At 49.5% G+C, this 16,379-nt stretch overlaps 9 protein-coding genes across 9 annotated transcripts; 7 read left to right on the top strand and 2 right to left on the bottom strand.

Moving 5' to 3' along the window:
• Positions 1–499: 499 nt before the first annotated feature.
• N7466_009143 (uncharacterized protein) lies at positions 500–1,708 on the top strand (the record flags this gene model as incomplete). The annotated part of the gene is made up of 4 exons (XM_057168532.1): positions 500–565; positions 718–903; positions 966–1,268; positions 1,328–1,708. 4 exons carry the CDS (start codon positions 500–502, stop codon positions 1,706–1,708), a joined length of 936 nt encoding a protein of 311 aa, XP_057017238.1.
• Positions 1,709–2,266: 558 nt separating this feature from the next.
• N7466_009142 (tRNA methyltransferase RSM22) lies at positions 2,267–4,786 on the top strand (the record flags this gene model as incomplete). Its single annotated transcript, XM_057168531.1, has 1 exon — positions 2,267–4,786. The coding sequence occupies one exon, from the start codon at positions 2,267–2,269 to the stop codon at positions 4,784–4,786; it is 2,520 nt and encodes an 839-aa protein (XP_057017237.1).
• Positions 4,787–5,908: 1,122 nt separating this feature from the next.
• Positions 5,909–6,498, bottom strand: N7466_009141 (DASH complex subunit SPC19; the record flags this gene model as incomplete). The annotated part of the gene is made up of 2 exons (XM_057168530.1): positions 5,909–6,304; positions 6,367–6,498. 2 exons carry the CDS (start codon positions 6,496–6,498, stop codon positions 5,909–5,911), a joined length of 528 nt encoding a protein of 175 aa, XP_057017236.1.
• A 1,479-nt stretch (positions 6,499–7,977) lies between these two features.
• N7466_009140 (mitochondrial 37S ribosomal protein uS14m) lies at positions 7,978–8,503 on the top strand (the record flags this gene model as incomplete). The annotated part of the gene is made up of 3 exons (XM_057168529.1): positions 7,978–8,096; positions 8,201–8,372; positions 8,441–8,503. 3 exons carry the CDS (start codon positions 7,978–7,980, stop codon positions 8,501–8,503), a joined length of 354 nt encoding a protein of 117 aa, XP_057017235.1.
• Positions 8,504–8,887: 384 nt separating this feature from the next.
• On the top strand, positions 8,888–10,425 carry N7466_009139 (uncharacterized protein; the record flags this gene model as incomplete). The annotated part of the gene is made up of 4 exons (XM_057168528.1): positions 8,888–8,955; positions 9,012–9,127; positions 9,177–9,725; positions 9,782–10,425. The coding sequence occupies 4 exons, from the start codon at positions 8,888–8,890 to the stop codon at positions 10,423–10,425; spliced, it is 1,377 nt and encodes a 458-aa protein (XP_057017234.1).
• Positions 10,426–10,814: 389 nt separating this feature from the next.
• Positions 10,815–11,078, top strand: N7466_009138 (uncharacterized protein; the record flags this gene model as incomplete). The annotated part of the gene is made up of 2 exons (XM_057168527.1): positions 10,815–10,829; positions 10,899–11,078. The coding sequence occupies 2 exons, from the start codon at positions 10,815–10,817 to the stop codon at positions 11,076–11,078; spliced, it is 195 nt and encodes a 64-aa protein (XP_057017233.1).
• A 1,098-nt stretch (positions 11,079–12,176) lies between these two features.
• On the top strand, positions 12,177–13,769 carry N7466_009137 (allantoinase alX; the record flags this gene model as incomplete). Its single annotated transcript, XM_057168526.1, has 2 exons — positions 12,177–12,674; positions 12,750–13,769. 2 exons carry the CDS (start codon positions 12,177–12,179, stop codon positions 13,767–13,769), a joined length of 1,518 nt encoding a protein of 505 aa, XP_057017232.1.
• Positions 13,770–14,111: 342 nt separating this feature from the next.
• On the bottom strand, positions 14,112–15,171 carry N7466_009136 (TMEM199/VMA12 family protein; the record flags this gene model as incomplete). The annotated part of the gene is made up of 2 exons (XM_057168525.1): positions 14,112–14,807; positions 14,860–15,171. The coding sequence occupies 2 exons, from the start codon at positions 15,169–15,171 to the stop codon at positions 14,112–14,114; spliced, it is 1,008 nt and encodes a 335-aa protein (XP_057017231.1).
• A 114-nt stretch (positions 15,172–15,285) lies between these two features.
• Positions 15,286–16,143, top strand: N7466_009135 (tubulin-binding prefolding complex subunit PAC10; the record flags this gene model as incomplete). Its single annotated transcript, XM_057168524.1, has 4 exons — positions 15,286–15,308; positions 15,435–15,675; positions 15,740–15,973; positions 16,036–16,143. The coding sequence occupies 4 exons, from the start codon at positions 15,286–15,288 to the stop codon at positions 16,141–16,143; spliced, it is 606 nt and encodes a 201-aa protein (XP_057017230.1).
• Between the last annotated feature and the right edge of the window lie 236 nt (positions 16,144–16,379).

Raw genomic sequence — 16,379 nt, 5'->3', positions numbered from 1 at the left:
TGCTGCCCGATATTGTATATACTAGGGAAGGCGCGCAAGTCGAGCCCTGGAGGTAGAGGTCGAGGAAATGAGAAAACCTTTCTTTTTGCTTTGTGAAGTGGAAAACGACGAGATGAAAAAGAGTCACGGAAAAAGGAACAGTGATCTAAGAGCCGGGCCCATCCGGATTTTCATCTTGAACGGTGTGAGCATCATCGCACTCATAGATTGAACGAGGATCATAACGTCATGCTTGCACCTGATTTGCTGGGCTGTTTTGGGTTTAGCGTCCACTCTAAGTCGAGCTAGTCCTGATAAGGTAATCCTCTAGTCCATTTCAGGCCTAGCGTGGGCGGTCCATGACGAAGTGACGGACAGCAGCAACAGACTTAAACCAGCAAGCAACGTTGCAGCTCCCTGCGTTGTTCCCCTCAGTGACGTGGATCAACTCAAAATCCTTTCTGCCTACTCCTCCTTACCGAAAGTTTATACTGGCCCAATTTTTGTGGCGCTTCACATCATGGCAACTTGGGCATACCCCCCACTGCCCCCCGATCAAGTCAATCGGGAGGCCGATAGTGCGCTGGTACGTCAACTCCCAATCCTCATGGAGTGATGCAATTCGGTGGACCTGTCCCCTAGTGGATGCGGGATGCGGATGCGCAAAAATAGGGACCACCCTCATGGATCATATCGGTGTGGATCTGATGCCAACACATGTCTCTTTTTTTGTCCTAGGCCCGTGAACTCGAATGGCTCTTGCAATCACTTCAAGAATCCCTTGTTTCCCTTAAAGAAGGTCTTCAGGAGTGCGCGGCTCTAATCGCACCCCAAGAACCAGGTTCCACTCTGGTTTTATCATCGCTACGGTCAGAATATGTCAAGGGCTTCGTGACTCGCCTCGGCACGCAGGTGGTCAAAGGGGTATGTACCGACCATACCTGTTTTTGTAAAAACTCGAACCCTCACTTACCCTCGGCTGCTAGGATATCCAGCTTCGTCTTCCCTCTTTACCTCCTCCACGTGGCAGTCCTAGTACCCGGTTAACCCTGTCGCAATCCCCCGAAGCTCCTAGCTTGGTTCTGCAGCAGCTAGTGTCAGTGCGAAACCTAGTCAATCAGAGCTTGGACATTGTGGATGTGAGCACATATACGGGGAATCCGCTCGATGCAACATTTATCTTTAGCCAGCTGCATCTTCTACATGAGACAATCAGCGAGGCACGACAAATGCTGAAGGGGGATGGGGACGTGCGAGGCAATTGGTGGGATACCAGTGCTAGTGACAACGTGGGTTTCTTAACTTCTCCAATTCAAAAGATTTTTTATTAATCAATTCCAATTCCTAGATGTTCGATCCTCCGCCGCCGCCCTATGTTTCATTCCACCTTTCTATTGCAGATTCCGCGCTTGTTCTTCTCCTGCGCACATTGGAGAGCACCACAGTAACGCAAACTCCGTCAGCTTTTGCCACAGATATTTCCTTGACGGGATTCTCCTTGCGAGATCGGATATTTGGGAGCCATAAACGTGCGCATGATGAGGCTGGGGACGTGTTCATGTGGCACGGAGAAGAAGTGCGTGTCCGGGAAAAGGTTCGGGTGGAAAGCCAGGACCCTAGCTTGATGGCAGTTATGGCCAAACTGACAGCCTTGGAGCACGAAGTGATGCGGTGGGTGACCGCGTTGCGAGTTCTCATGGGTAACGAAGATACGGACTCTGGAGAGTGAAACATAGATTACTTATATAGATACCCTTCTACATGACTTCAGACCAGCCTACTACTACCTACTAGGTAGCTCCTACTATACGTGGATTATTTTCTGACCCGACTGAGGCTTTCCTATCTTACTACCTACTACTAGGTAGTTGCCGCCGCCCTTGTGCGTACAGAGTCAAGCTCACTTTCAAGGTAGATCTTTTGACCTCTAGTGGTGTCCCTAACATTCAAAATTTGGCTGTGAAGATAGGTTCCTAATGACGGACGGAAAGTAAGGAGAGGTCATATGAAAATGGTTAATTTTTTTTTTTTGGAATATTGAGTAAAAGACTGCTTATTGCCTTGTTGTCTCATGAATGGATACCTCAAGACTATTGAGCCTCTGGATCCTCGGGATCCTCTGTATGGAGTAAAGTGGATCAATTCATGTACAGCTCCACTGATAGATCAGCCAATCATCGACTCACAGTTTGTGATGGCTTGGCATCAATTTTCTGGAGCTGCGTGCCCGTTTCTCAACTTTTCTTACATCTTGTTATCAACCCGAGTGCTTCTCTGTCTTGGAAGCATGCTGTCTAGACCACCAACTCAAAGTGCAAGCGGCTCTCATGCCAGGCATTTATTCCGTCTGCGGGCTTCTCGCCCTGCTGGATCGCGACAATCCCGCCGAGCTGCGGGCTCGATTGCGCCCCTACAGCAACCAAACCTTCAACATTCACGGTCCGCCTCGGTCGCTACTTCGAATTTACGATCATGTAGGACGCAACTACCGACAACCACGGCGCTGAAATTGCCCTCTACACAACGACACTCTTCCACTGCAGCCTCCGCAGAACCACCGACACCCGAGTCTTCAGAACCCAACACGATTGACCAAATCAATGCCCTTATTGAGCGCATCGGCGAAACCGAAGAACTTATGGTGCAAACAATGGATGAGTTGGATTTATTGGCAGAGGAATCGGAAGGTGCTGAAGATCTCCTGGCTGAATTCATGAGCCACCGGGATGTTCACACGCCAGAGTCCTGGGTGAATTTGGTTCGCCAGCAATTCGGGGACACAGTCCCCGAGGGAGTCTTGAGCACAGATGAGATCAAGCTTTATACCAGTCTTTACGGAGAACCGATTGTTCAGGATTTTCTTGAGGAAACCATTGCCGAGGAGGACGAGGAGAACTCTGATCAATTATTCCGAGAGGATGGAGAAGGCAACTGGGAGGAGATCGAATACAAGGAGAGTAACGATACTGAGGCCGATTTAGATGTGGTATACGATATGGAAGTTGGAGTGGAGGAGAGAGAGACAATTGCCATGCAGCGAACCAGAGAGGTGGCTGAGCAGCTGGGCGGCGAGATCATGCTCGAGCAGTTTGAGAATGAAGCCGTCCCAGACTCTGCCCCAAGGACTCATCCTTTGACCCAGCTAGGCAAATCGCAAACCGATCCCAGCACGATCCACCCGCCGAAAGACTCGCTCACTGGCCCCATCTCTGTCATCTTGTCAGAGGTTTCAAACAGGCATGTCGCCGAGACTGCTCATCGTTTGTTCGGCGGGCCAGGCTTGCCTCACTCCACCACAACTCCGCCTCCACGCGCCCAGCTACCCCAACTTCCAATCCCGCTTCATGCATCGCAGCATCACATGGCAAACATGGAGGCCAATGCCTACCTCGCGGTTCTTTACCCAGGAATTTACGCTTCTGCGCTAAGTGTTTTGGTTGAAATACGGAAACGCCTTGGAACAGACTGGATCCGCAACCTCATCAGTCAAGAAGGCGGTCCAAATATTCTTGATGCTAGTGGTGGCGGTGCAGGCATAATAGCCTGGAGAGATGTTCTCCGTGCGGAGTATGAGACCATGGTTCCCGACCACCCCAAGGAAGCGCCGATTCCCTACGGGCGATCGACGGTTTTGACAGGCTCTGATGCGCTCCGTCTCCGCGCAAGTGCCATTCTTGAGAACACAACTTTCCTTCCTCGGCTACCTAACTACCTCCATGTACGTGAGAAGCCCACTCTAGAGGACTCGCGTGATGCTCCTAAGCGTAAGCAATTCGACGTCATCATTGCACCTCATTCTCTCCTCGGGTTTGAAGAAGAATACGAGCGTAAGGAGTACGTGGAAAACCTATGGGCTCTCTTGAACCCCAATGGAGGTGTTCTCATTCTTCTGGAGAAGGGACGCCAAAAGGGTTTCGAGGCCATTGCCGGCGCCCGTGAGATGCTTCTCAAACGCCATATTGCTAGCCCCGGTTCAACAGAGTATACCAACTCCCTCGAGGCCCCCGATGAAAATGAACCTGTGGTCAAGGGAGCCGGTATGATCATCGCTCCTTGCACCAACCACTCAACCTGCCCCATGCACAATCCTGCAGGCCCATCAAAGGGCCGCAAGGATTATTGCCACTTTGAGCAGCGTTACATCCGACCCCCATTCCTGCAGCGTATTATGGGAGCCAAGGACCGTAATCACGAGGACATCAAATACAGCTACCTTGCCGTGCAACGCGGTGTTGATATGCGACAGGAGTTAGGCATTAAGCAGAATGCTGAAGCCACGGACGCCGCTTTTGAAGGGTTTGAGGACACTGAGGACCTGTCTAAGATCCATCCTCTTTCACTTCCGCGTGCTATCTATGCCCCTCTCAAACGCCGTGGTCATGTCATTTTCGACCTTTGCACCCCGGCTGGTAACATTGAACGCTGGACTGTTCCGCGCTCTTACAGTCGTCAAGCCTACCGTGACGCTCGGAAGTCAACGTGGGGCGACCTCTGGGCACTAGGAGCTAAGACCCGGATCCCACGCAAGCTGAATCTAGGCGACAAGCATGGCGAAGGCAAAAAAGAGCGTCTCGCTCGCCGGGCTGCAAACAAGGCAGCTCGCGAAGAGGAAGCAATGGATGAGAATGAGCGTGACGAGGAAGAAGATGAAGACGATGAGCTTGATGAAGGACGAAGCCGCGCAGATCTTCCGGAGCCAACTCCACGGAAAAAAGGCCAGAATATCCCGAGCTGGAAGAAGCACAACGACAAGAAGAAGATGAGACAAGCATTGAAGAGACAGGTCGACGCTGATAATACTCTCTAAAGTGAATTCATTGGCGATCTGAATCGATCTAGCCTAGCATTGGTTTAATGGCGCATTTGATATAACTGGGTGATTTTGGACTACTTTGTACTACTACCAGATTATGGGGATTGGGATTTGATTTTGTATTATAGATATCATCTTCACAACTATGTAAAACTGTAAATACAGTCTCTTCACTCTTGAATTCGAATATGAATCCAACATCAATTGGATATTCATTTCCAAGGTTTCAATGAATGTTGGCTTCGAGGTGCCAGCACTAATACCGCCCTTACGCCAGGGCTACATACCTTCTTTGCATGTATAGAGTTGCTTTAATGAACTGGTAGCACTGAAAATTATACAAGCTTTTTTTTTTTGCTGCTTCCAACTGTTTGCCCTGAGAAGAAATTTCATTCGGAAGATTATAAGATTGGGTAAGGATTTTGATCGAAATACATTTGGAGGTCTGTAGATGGGCTTTACATAGTACTATGTATTACAGACAATCTCTGTATGATCATATGTTGTATGGCCATTCTGTATGGCAATCAAAACAAAAGCATCATTCCAACCAGAGCAACAAAAATCGCCTTCCGTGAGCTAAGTCCAGGAGTAAATATAGCCAGAAAGGATCAAAGACTCGAATTTCTCTCTGAAGGTTCACACACGCAATGCTTGTCCCCGAGAACAAGTGATGAATGCATCCTCCCAGCAGCCCCAGAATAGAAGCAATCCCTTAATCAACTAACACTCCTGCCTGGCATTTCACACGAAACAAACTGAGGACTTGAAGGTCTCGCTATTCATTTCGAACGTTTGGAATGTGCGCTGCATCGGGGCGTGGAGTGCTAGACTTGGGATAGTTTAGTTAGATTATAGGCGAAGTCATTCTCACTGGAATTAGATCTTCACTGTCATGCCAACTGAGCACGAGTGGGTGGATAGGTTGGGGAACGATCGTCAAAGCCCAGTGAGGCATATCACCGTCTGCAATACAATCTGAGTTTGAGTAGGTAGCTTATTGAATGTTGCCCTCCCAGTGGATTGGCTGTGGAATACTGGCCAGTCGATACTATGATCAAGTATCGAAGCCTACAATTCGGTAGTCGTCGGTAAAGCAAGAACTCAGGTTCGAGTTCACTGCGCAGCCATACTCTTCCTCAACTGTCTCTCTCGTTGGGTACTCTGCAACTCCAACCGATCGACAACATACTTGAGTCGCTCCTTTTTCTGGACCAGCCGTCGCAGCTCCGCCGCCTTGGATGCCGCGTTTCCAGCCGACCCTGTCAGACGACCCCGCATTGCCGCGCTGCTTTGGGATTGGGATCGGTTTGCTGACGGTCGGTTTTCCGAGTTCGAGGATAGACGCCCTTCTTGAAGATCACATTTTGCTTTCAAGCCTTGTTCGCGACGGGCTAGCTTCTCAACGTGGTTCGAGGCAAGGGAGAGGAGGTGGGCGATGCTGGGTGTGATTTCATCTAGGAGGGATTGCTGCGCTTCGCGTAGAGTTGGTTCTGGAAGGAGCTCAAAGTGCTATAAGAAAAAAAAAACTTGATTAGATTTGAGTTCTCATGAAGGCGGCGTTGAGTACCTACTCGCGTGGTTTGGAGAACTTTGCATAAGCGGGGAAAATCGTTCACACCTTCATCGAGGGTGGTGATGGAGTTATCCAGGAGCTGCAGCGACGATTGGAGGGAAGACACAGAGGAGGCCAGAGAGGAGGCCATTGTGAGCGGTAATGGGAGTTTGCAGGTAAAATTGTGTAGTTACTAAGTCTAGTTCAACAAAGGCGATACAGCTCAGTCAAGTCGAGTAAACAAGGTCGGGACCGATCGGGTAAAGCGGCCATGACGCCAAGCCTAAAGCGGCAAGGCGTCTCGGACCGGGCAAACTCCAACTTCACATCTCCTCTTCCTTCTGCATCACCACCCCCGCGAACTCCGATTCCACATCTTCGCACCATTTTCACCATGTCTCTCCTCGGAAAGAAGTTCCCCGGCGCTCTCGGTAAGCCATCCTCGAATACGATGACCCGAAGACGAGTCCACACATCTAGCGCTCAAGACTAACACATTGCTTCACAGCCAAGCCTATGACCCCCTTCTTCGCTGCCGGTACGCTCCATGAACTCCATTGAATCCACCTCGATTACCTGAATCCGAATTGATTTCAAATCCTACGTTTCAATCGCGGCTCCCGATCGAGCTTCTCACCCACGAAGTCATGTTCTAATAAGGTCTCCTTTCCAGGTATCATTGTGCTGTACGGTGTCAACTCTCTGCAGAACGCTCTGTCCAACAGTGAGTTCCCCAGCGCATCATGAAACTCAGCCCAGTTCGACTTGTCCGGTTATGGCACCGTGGTGGATTCTGTGTGCAGCGCGCCAACCGATAACCTGTTCAAATACAACATGTTCGAAACACCCAACTAACCTTGGTTACCTTTTCTCTTAGCTGCCGAGTTCAAGAACGACCCCCGCAACCCCAACGCCAAGTCCGGCAAGGCCGACCACTAAATTAGCTCTGGACGACGGGCTGTGATGCCACCGGGTGTGGTGTGAAGCAGGAGCGAGTCGTGCAGTTGGCCGCGGAGGTGTGAACGGAAACGCTGTTGGTCTTCGGTTCCGACTCGCAACTTTGTGTTTATGTTCGCGGGCAGTTTGCCCTCTGTCCAAGCATATAGAATATACCCTACAGGGTGACTTGGATCAATTCACAAACTGTACCACTACTGATTACTGTTCTTGGATTCTGATGCTGCCACATATGACAGGTCAATCTTTTCCGCATACGAACCTTGGAAAGCTTGGTTTATCTAGAACTGTAGTCGCTGTTAAATGGGTCTTTTTGAGTATTTGGATGATGACCTCGAGACTATGGTAGCCGTAGGGTCCGGACTCCACGGTGCCAGGTGCACTTGTACCCTCAAAACAAAACACTGATCACTCAACATTGGTTCTTCCAACAGTGGGATAATATTTGAGATGAAATTCAAAATACATCAAGAGTATACAGCAATTAAAGTGTAAACTTGACATTGTTTCTTAGTTTCTATAGTTGCTTCCATATAAGTTTCACCATTTGGTGGGAATCTCGCGGGTAAACGCTAAACCCGATTGGGAGTTTTCGCCAACTCCGCCTGGAAAGAACATCGCGACTTTCGTTCTTCCCCAGCTCCTCTATCTTTTGCTCAGAACCCACGTCACAATGTCCAAGGCTGCTTCCCTGTTCCACCCCAAGAGGCTCAACCTCTCTGGGTTTGTCAACACCCGCCTGATTCGGGACAACAACAAGCGCATGGCCTTTGAGGAGACCGAGCCCGAACGGTAAGATTTCCTGCACCTGGGCTTGTACCTGCATTCCACTGGAAAAGCTCCTTCTTGAGAACCCAATTGATGAGAAATTGATCTAACCTTTCCTGGGACTGTAGCCAAGCCCTCCGTTATATGATCCGCAACACCTCCCTCCCCGGCCGTATCCGTGCCCAAGCCCAACTCCAGTTGTCGCAGATGCATGCCTATACTCGCCCAACACAGATTAAGAACCGCTGTGTGGCATCAGGTACTGCTCGCAGTGTGTTCCGGGACTTCAGAATCAACCGGGTAAGTGAAACTTGTGGATATTATATTGAGAGAGATGGAGAGAGAGCTATACTGACTGATTTCTGCAGTACCAATTCCGTCTGCAAGCTCTCTCTGGTGAGCTTCCTGGTGTGAAGAAGGCCAGTTGGTAATTTTGGAGACTACGATTACTGGGGTTAGCATGAAAGTTCTGGGTTGGCCGGCGTTTTGTGTGCTTCACTTGAAGCTTGTATAGTATGCACATACAATATCATTTTGCAATATCTCTATCCACCTTCACTCTTACTCTCAACAGTATTCACTGGTACTAGATTCAAGGCTTCTACCACCTATTGCCGTTTTGCAGCCTGCAGTTCGCAGTTTGTCTTAGTCAAGACAAGTAGTGCCTTGCCTCTCTCACTTGTCTGTTTTCTTCTTTCTTTCACTTTGCTTATCTTCTCTCCTCTGCACCGCTGCACCTCTGCACCTCTACTCTCAACCCTTCCCTCCACTACCCATCACATAGTATTCTTGTCACAAAGCTTTAGTCTGTCAAGATGTACGTGTGGCGGAATAAGGATTTGCCTCCTGACCCTGAATTCCCTGCAAATCTGAAGGAACTGGGGTATGTCAATTTCGTGTTTCTACGTGGCTCAAATCACGACTCACCAAATATCACAGGTACTTTGTCAACGATGATGACCAGATTCGCCAAATTGCCCACCCGGAAGAGGGATACAGATACAAAATCAATCGCAATGACCGCGTCAATGTCAAGTTCCGCGAAGCCCTCAATGGTGAATATCCAACCTTTCCAAATTTGATCAAGGACTAATTAGATACTAGAGTGTATTCGGGCCATTATCCTCGATCGTCTGAAGGATGCTGGCTTGCAAACCCTACGTCTGCCTTTTGGAAGACAGCGAGGCGAGAGCCATGTGCCAATCCTCGCAACGCCGAATCTTGACGAGAAGTCCCGCATCATCGTTGTCTTTGGTGATATTGTCCAAGATCTCGGGGTCTGGGCTCACCGGTCCATCCACAATGGTATTAACATTGGATCGGCAGTCAACTTCACCAAGGCTGTGCTCGGTGATGGAAAGAATAGGGATATCGGTCTCGTGATTGCCAACACCGGACAACTGATCTGGCACTGTGCATTGGAGTGTGCTGTCAGCCAGCAGAGCTGGGATGCAGCCCCTCGTCCGTATGCAAACTGGGGCCAAGCTACAATGAGTTGGCGGAACAAGATCCCCAACAACGAACACTGGGGAGATCATATTGACTGCGTATTTGAGAATGTCTTGTGGCCACATGTGGGGAAGCACACTAAGATCGACATCATCGGCGTGGCGCAAGGTGGAATGGGTGTCATTAAGCATCTCCAGAGCCACTGTAAGTTCTTCATTCCTAGCGAGATAAAGTTTCAATCAACTGATATTTGTTCACAGGGAACGTCTGGAAGCCTTATATCTCTGGCATCTGTTTCGCTGACCCACTGCAATCCACCCTTTCTGACATCGATATGGGTGGCCTTACAGACCCTTCGTCGTTTACTTCGTTCCTCGCATCACGTTCACGCGCCTACCTTCTATCTTCAACTCCTCTCGGCGAACCTATGGCTGGATACCGACTGCATGGCTGTAACTGTTATTCCTCGGGCGAAGCTCTCAATTCCGAGTGCATCATTACTGCGTCTTGGGAGGATATGCTTAAGTGGCTTGACAAGCTTGCCAAAGATCCGGAATACTCGGAGCATGTCATGCTGCGGGCCGAAGATATGGATGATGAGATGTGCCGTATGTTGGACCAACAGGTGCAGAATGCAAAGGAAGACAAGGAAGATGAAAAGAAAGGCGACAATGAAGATGACGAAAAGGTCGCAGATGTTCAGTCCCGCCAGTCATTAAATGAAAATGTTGAGGGTACGCTGGATGATAAGGTTGCCAGTGCTCGGGTACAGCAGGAAGTGCCATTATCGGAGATGGCCAAGACTGAGATCAAGTCGGGAAGTGATGTGGAAGAAAGTGAGAAGCCGGCGGTGGAGACGGCTCAGCCCGTGAAGGAGATCATCGAAGCTACGGCTCAGGTGTGATGCCTGGGGTCTATGGTGCTGTTGCCTCCAGCACGAGGTTGACCGTGTGGAGTTAACCTTTATGGGATTTCGAATATCTTCTGGGTTTTTTATGTTTTATGTTTTATGTTTTATGTTTTATTCATTATTTGTTTTTTGCGGGGTTGTTCGGGCCAAAGAAGCGCTTCATACGCATAGCGACATTACATATGGAATATAGGGATAAAGACAATATCGATATTCTAAAATACCTGGATCTCAAAGTTGGTTCTCCTGGAGATTCATGTACATCTAGTGCATAGAATTCTGGAGTGCCGGGTGTATTCCCACATGTAAGACCAGAACTTGCAAAATGTTGGGTTAGTTGAATCCATCGCCAAAACACGACAAGATCATGCCATGCATACTACATGTATGCCATGTCAGTAAGTGAAGGTTTGCGGTTGCATTAAGCATTGCTGAATATATGTTGATCAATTTTGCAGTTGTACTAGGCAACAGTTGGTGGGAGATGGCGCAATGAGCATCTGATCCTTGATTCGGTGACACAGAAGCAGGACAACTTAACCCCGCAACTTCTCCTCACCATTATTCTGCTTCTTACCTTTTCATCATATGTATTCCAGAGAGAGAAAAATGACGAAGATCAGCTTCATTCCGACGAGTTCGAATGAATTCTCCGACACAATTTGAAATCAGGCGTGGTGGGTTTTTACTCGATGGAAACTTGAATGCATGGCCCCTCATTTATCGGAATCCGCCGCAGCAAAGACTCAAGTTCCAGGAGGACCGAGAGCACAAGTCACCAAAAAGTGAGCAAGATTCATAGGCTCAGCAAGTGCCTCGGAAGGAAAATGATCCAGACCGTTCAAAAAGGAGGTTTTGATCGAGTAAAAGAAACTCGGCGGAAGAAGGTGGAGAGTTTTGATCGAGTAAAATTTGCTGATAAAAAGCCAGAGAGATAAGGCGGTTGCCCGAGGCCCCAACGTTCATCGGAGGTGCCCGATGTGTTTCCTCTTTACCGTCTTTACCGTCTTTACCGTCTTTCTCTCGTTACCGGGATATTTTCCATGTACCGTCTTGTTCGCCTCTCCGAAATTTCTCGTTGCGGTGAACCGTGGTTCAATCTGCAATCCACTCCAACATGGCGATAAAGAGCATATGGGGCAGGGGTAATTGTGTCGTATTCAAGAAACGCGATAGGGACAAAAAGTGAAGGTATTCATGAAGATCTGGAACTTTTGCAGGGGTTTAAAACAAGAATGCCGCTGACTGGTCCGTGTCGCAGTGCGATTAGCCACTCATTTGCCAATTATCGAGTAATGGCAACAACCCTCATACTTCCCGGGAACTCTCTCAGTGGGTATCGTGAAAGTGTCCCATTTCTTTACCCGCTTGAATTTTCTCTCGGTGGGTCAGTTTTCCCCCCGTATGGGGGTGGTCCTTGTTATTTATATCTCCCTCCAGTGCCCTTATCTCGGGACTTTTTGTTCTTCTTTTTCTTACTATAGATAAGAATCACTTTGACACCTGCTTATTCCCGGCTCGAGGTCCGATTTCCCTTGCATCTCTTCAATCTTATCTTCCTATCGCTCCCTCTCGATTGGTCCTCTTATCTTACACTTTCATCCTTTATATACTTTCCCCCACCCTCGCTCCACCTTAGTCTACTTCTTATTGCCGCTATCGACTTTTAGTCTGGCATATTTTGTGGACTTGGAAAGCACTTGAGAAGAAAGAAAAAGAAAAAGAAAAATAGCTCCGAGCTAATCATGGCCACTGCTAACATCCCCTCCATTGCCGTGGTGGCTTCATCGCGTGCCGTTATCTCCGGTCGTCTGACCTCTGCTACTGTGGTCATCTCTCAAACCACTGGGAAGATTACCGCCGTCTTTGATTCCGTCATCCCGGCATCGGAATTCCCCGAAGGCACACCTTATACCGATTACTCGCCTTATGTGCTTTTGCCTGGACTGGTCGACGCTCACGTTCACCTGAATGAGCCTGGCCGTACCGAATGGGAGGGCTTCTACACCGGTACCCAGGCTGCGGCCTTTGGTGGTGTGACCACTGTTATTGATATGCCGTTGAATGCTATCCCTCCCACTACTACCGTGTCTGGCTTGAAGGAGAAGCTCAAGGCTGCTCAGGGCAAGTGCTGGGTGGACGTTGGTTTCTATGGTGGTATCATTCCCGGCAATGCTGGTGAACTCCAGGGTCTTGTGAATGAGGGTGTTCGTGGCTTTAAGGGTTTCCTGATTGACAGCGGTGTAAGTAATACCAGCCACTTCTGCTTTTCCTCTGGATTTCCTTTCTGTTTCCTTATATCTAATCATCTCTCATAGGTTGATGAGTTCCCCGCTGTTACTCAAGAGGATATCAAAAAGGCTATGGTTGAGCTGGCAGATGCGCCCACCACGCTCATGTTCCACGCCGAAATGGTCCCGCCTATCACCAAGTCTGTGGGCGATGAGGTCCAAAGCTCCGATCCTCCGGCAGCCCCGGCTGGCCCACTGGAAGCCTACTCGACTTTCTTGGCCTCTCGGCCTTCAGAGTTCGAGACTTGTGCCATCGAGAGTATTATCTCTATGGCTCACCTTGCCCCCAACCTTCAGTTGCACATTGTCCACCTTTCTGCAATGGAGGCTATTCCAATTCTGCGGGAAGCCCGTGCTCGGGGTGTGAAGATCACTGCTGAGACCTGTTTCCACTACTTGTCACTGGCCGCTGAGCAAGTACGGGACGGTGACACTCGTCACAAGTGCTGCCCGCCTATCCGCTCCCAGTTGAACCAGGATGGTCTATGGGAAGAGTTGGAGAAGCACACTGGTGACGGTGTCATCAAGACCGTCGTCTCTGACCACTCCCCCTGCACTCCTGAGCTGAAGCAGCTTCCCTCTCACGTACCTGGTGCCATTAAGGGTGCCAAGGAAGAAAAGGGTGACTTCTTCTCTGCCTGGGGTGGTATCTCCTCCGTTGGTCTGGGTCTGCCCATTCTCTGGACCGAGCTCAGTCGTCGCAAGGGTCTGACTCCCTCCCCCGAGGACGTGAACACCAGGAACGCCTTGCAAGATGTCGTCCGTCTTTGCTGCGCCAACACCGCCGCCCAGGTCGGTCTGGAGACCCAGAAGGGTGACTTGCGCCCTGGTTTCGACGCTGATATCTGTGTCTTCGACGACTCTGCTGAATGGACCGTCGAGCCTAGCACCATGCTCTTCCGTAACAAGTGCTCCCCCTACCAGGGCCGCACCTTGCGCGGTATGGTCCGTGAGACTTGGCTTCGTGGCGAGCGCATCTTCAGCCGTGAGGACAACTTTGGCGAGAAGGCCCCGGCTGGAAAGTTGCTCCTTGAGAAGCGCGTTTGATACCCTTCTTCGTCCTTTTATCTTTTTTTCTTAAACCCCATTTGTTCATATTTCCTGCATTCTCCTTTGTCTCCATTGAGACAAGTTGACTTTTTGGCAGCCTCGGCCTTTTTCCCTCCTCTTTGACATCCTTGCATCTCGCTCTCGGTCTTGCGCTGTGACGAGCACTAATGACTGGACAGCATTCATACCCGTTAGAGTAATGACAGCGCGTTGTAACTTTTGAGATAATGAAATAAAAAATTATTCAGATCATGATTGAATTCAACTGTAATGGGTATAATACACATATAGTACGTCAACTGGATATCTACTATACAAAATGGAATCTCATCAAAATAATTAGTTTTCCGTCTGATCTTGCTCTTTCTCCCATTTCTCCCTTATCCTCCTCCTTACGCCACCATTGACTCCCTTCCCCCAAATCTTCTCTTTCTCGCCAGCAGCACCCATCATTACTTCATCGCCATCATCGCCATCATCGCCATCATCGCCATCGTCATCTCCCTTCACGAGCCCAATAACGATTTTCTTCTCCTTCAGCCTCCTCTCCTTGGTCCTAGCCTCAACAACCTTTCCAAGATAAACAGCATACAGAACCGACTCCGCAATGGCAACAGCCAATGCCGCAAAGAAAGATAAAAGTACCCGCACAGCCTCCGACGCGCCAACAGCATCCCGAGGCTCCATCCCATCCACAGTCGGACCCGTTAATGATGAGAATATCGACGCCAGAATACCTGGCATGCCGAAGCTGGTTAGAGCCCAGTAAACAGCGAATCCGGTGATGAGGGTTGAGAGGAAGATATTCAGCACTAGGGAAGGGGTGAGTGTGTCTTCGCTGTATGGGCTTCCATCGGACTTCGTTGCGTGTGGGTCGGCATGGTCGGCGTTCGGTGTGTAGGTTGGGTTTAAAAGGCGTTGATAGGCTTGTTTATCGGCCAGTGCTTGAAGACGAGCTTTTGAGGCGAGATACTCGGCGGTCTGCTTTATTAGTATAATGTGTTTTGGCTTTGGGTGTGGACTCCGGCCCGGAGACTGTGATTGTAGATGGTAGGAAGTGCTATCGTGTCGCTTGGAAGAAACATACAGGTTCAGGTTTTCTAGGTGGAGGTGGTACATATACTTTTGTACCGCGCAGAAGAGCGCTAAGAATTGTAGGGCTATTCATTGATATCCCGCCATCCGTGGCATTGTATTCGGCATCATTCTGGAGGTGTTTAGAGAGGCGAAGGAGCTGGCTGTGTGCAATTGGCCCCTGGAGATCCAGCGTGGTAGGGAGGTCGAGATCTTTTCGGTGGGAAATTGGAACGGCTTCCAAAGCCGCCAGAATGCGATCCGTTGCAACCAAGAGAACCATTGGAATTATGTGCTTGTCATCGTAGAGAAGTTTGGTATTCATGCAATGACGGAGCTGCAGCGGAGAAACGAGCGGAAAGAGAAGTCGCGGGCAGAATACAGAGACTCAAGCTCTCCCCACTCTTGGGATTCTTTGCAACTCGCACCACCTCCAGCCATGGCAGACTCCAAATCCAAGGGGTGAGTATATTGATTTCCTATTGAATCTTTCCATTGAATTTGGATACCCTGATTCAACCCCCCAATGCTTTTGCCCAGAGCCCGCTTCCGTCATAAAAAGTTCCCAAACTAACCCCTCCATCGCAGCTCGGTAACAACACAAACCAACGCGCGGGGAATCCCCGTTGCTCCCTTCGTTGACGATGTGGCCGATTATGTCTCCTCACGCGAAGAGGTTGAGCCGACCCTTCGCCGGTTCCAGGAGATGATCTCCAAGTACCAGTTCATGGAAGTGAACAGTCAGCGCCGCGGGCAGGGACTGCGCGATAAGATCCCGGATATCAAGAAGACATTGGAGATGGTGCAGTTCTTGAAGCTGCGTAAGGAGGTCAGTTCTTATCTCTTGGTATTCATGTTGATATTAGCACTTGGCTTAATCTTGTTTTCTCCAGGCAAACCCCGACTCCGACCTCGAGACCAACTTCGAACTCAATGATACCCTCTACGCCCGGGCTTCTATCTCCCCCGCTGACACAGAGGAGGTTTACCTCTGGCTTGGCGCTAATGTCATGTTGGCTTACCCGCTGGAGGAGGCCGAGGCTATGTTGCGGGAGAAGCTTTCGGCGGCGGAGTCGAGTCTGTCTAATTGTGATGAGGACCTGGAGTTCTTGCGCGAGCAGATTACGGTATGTTTATCCTGTGAACGAAAGGTAAATCAGAAGCGAAGAAAAAACTAATTGTTCTATAGACATTGGAGGTCGCCACGGCACGTGTGTACAACTGGGATGTGGTTCAACGGCGGAAAGAGAAGACCGATGGGAAAGGAGATGAATCAGAGAAGTCCCGGCCTGGTTGATCATTGATGATTCTGATCGATTATATCTATGGAATAAAATGACAAAATCAAGACATCCGAACAATTCACGGAAAGTTGACCTTCCGTAATCATAAATGCATCCGTTGAAATCATGGTTGGTTCAAAGCAGTACAGTGCTTGCATGTGCGGATGCCATTCGCTTCATTGGTGCTCAAACCCTTTCTGTGCCAGTTGAGAAGACCTTCGGATTTGGTCGTGACCAAATTGTTGAGGCG

This window comes from Penicillium verhagenii (assembly GCF_028828195.1).
Source record: "Penicillium verhagenii strain IBT 33310 chromosome Unknown utg000009l_segment0_segment0, whole genome shotgun sequence".
Classification (NCBI taxonomy): Eukaryota; Fungi; Ascomycota; class Eurotiomycetes; order Eurotiales; family Aspergillaceae; genus Penicillium; species Penicillium verhagenii.
Note: the sequence above shows the minus strand (reverse complement) of the source record. Positions and strands in the feature narration are given on the sequence as shown.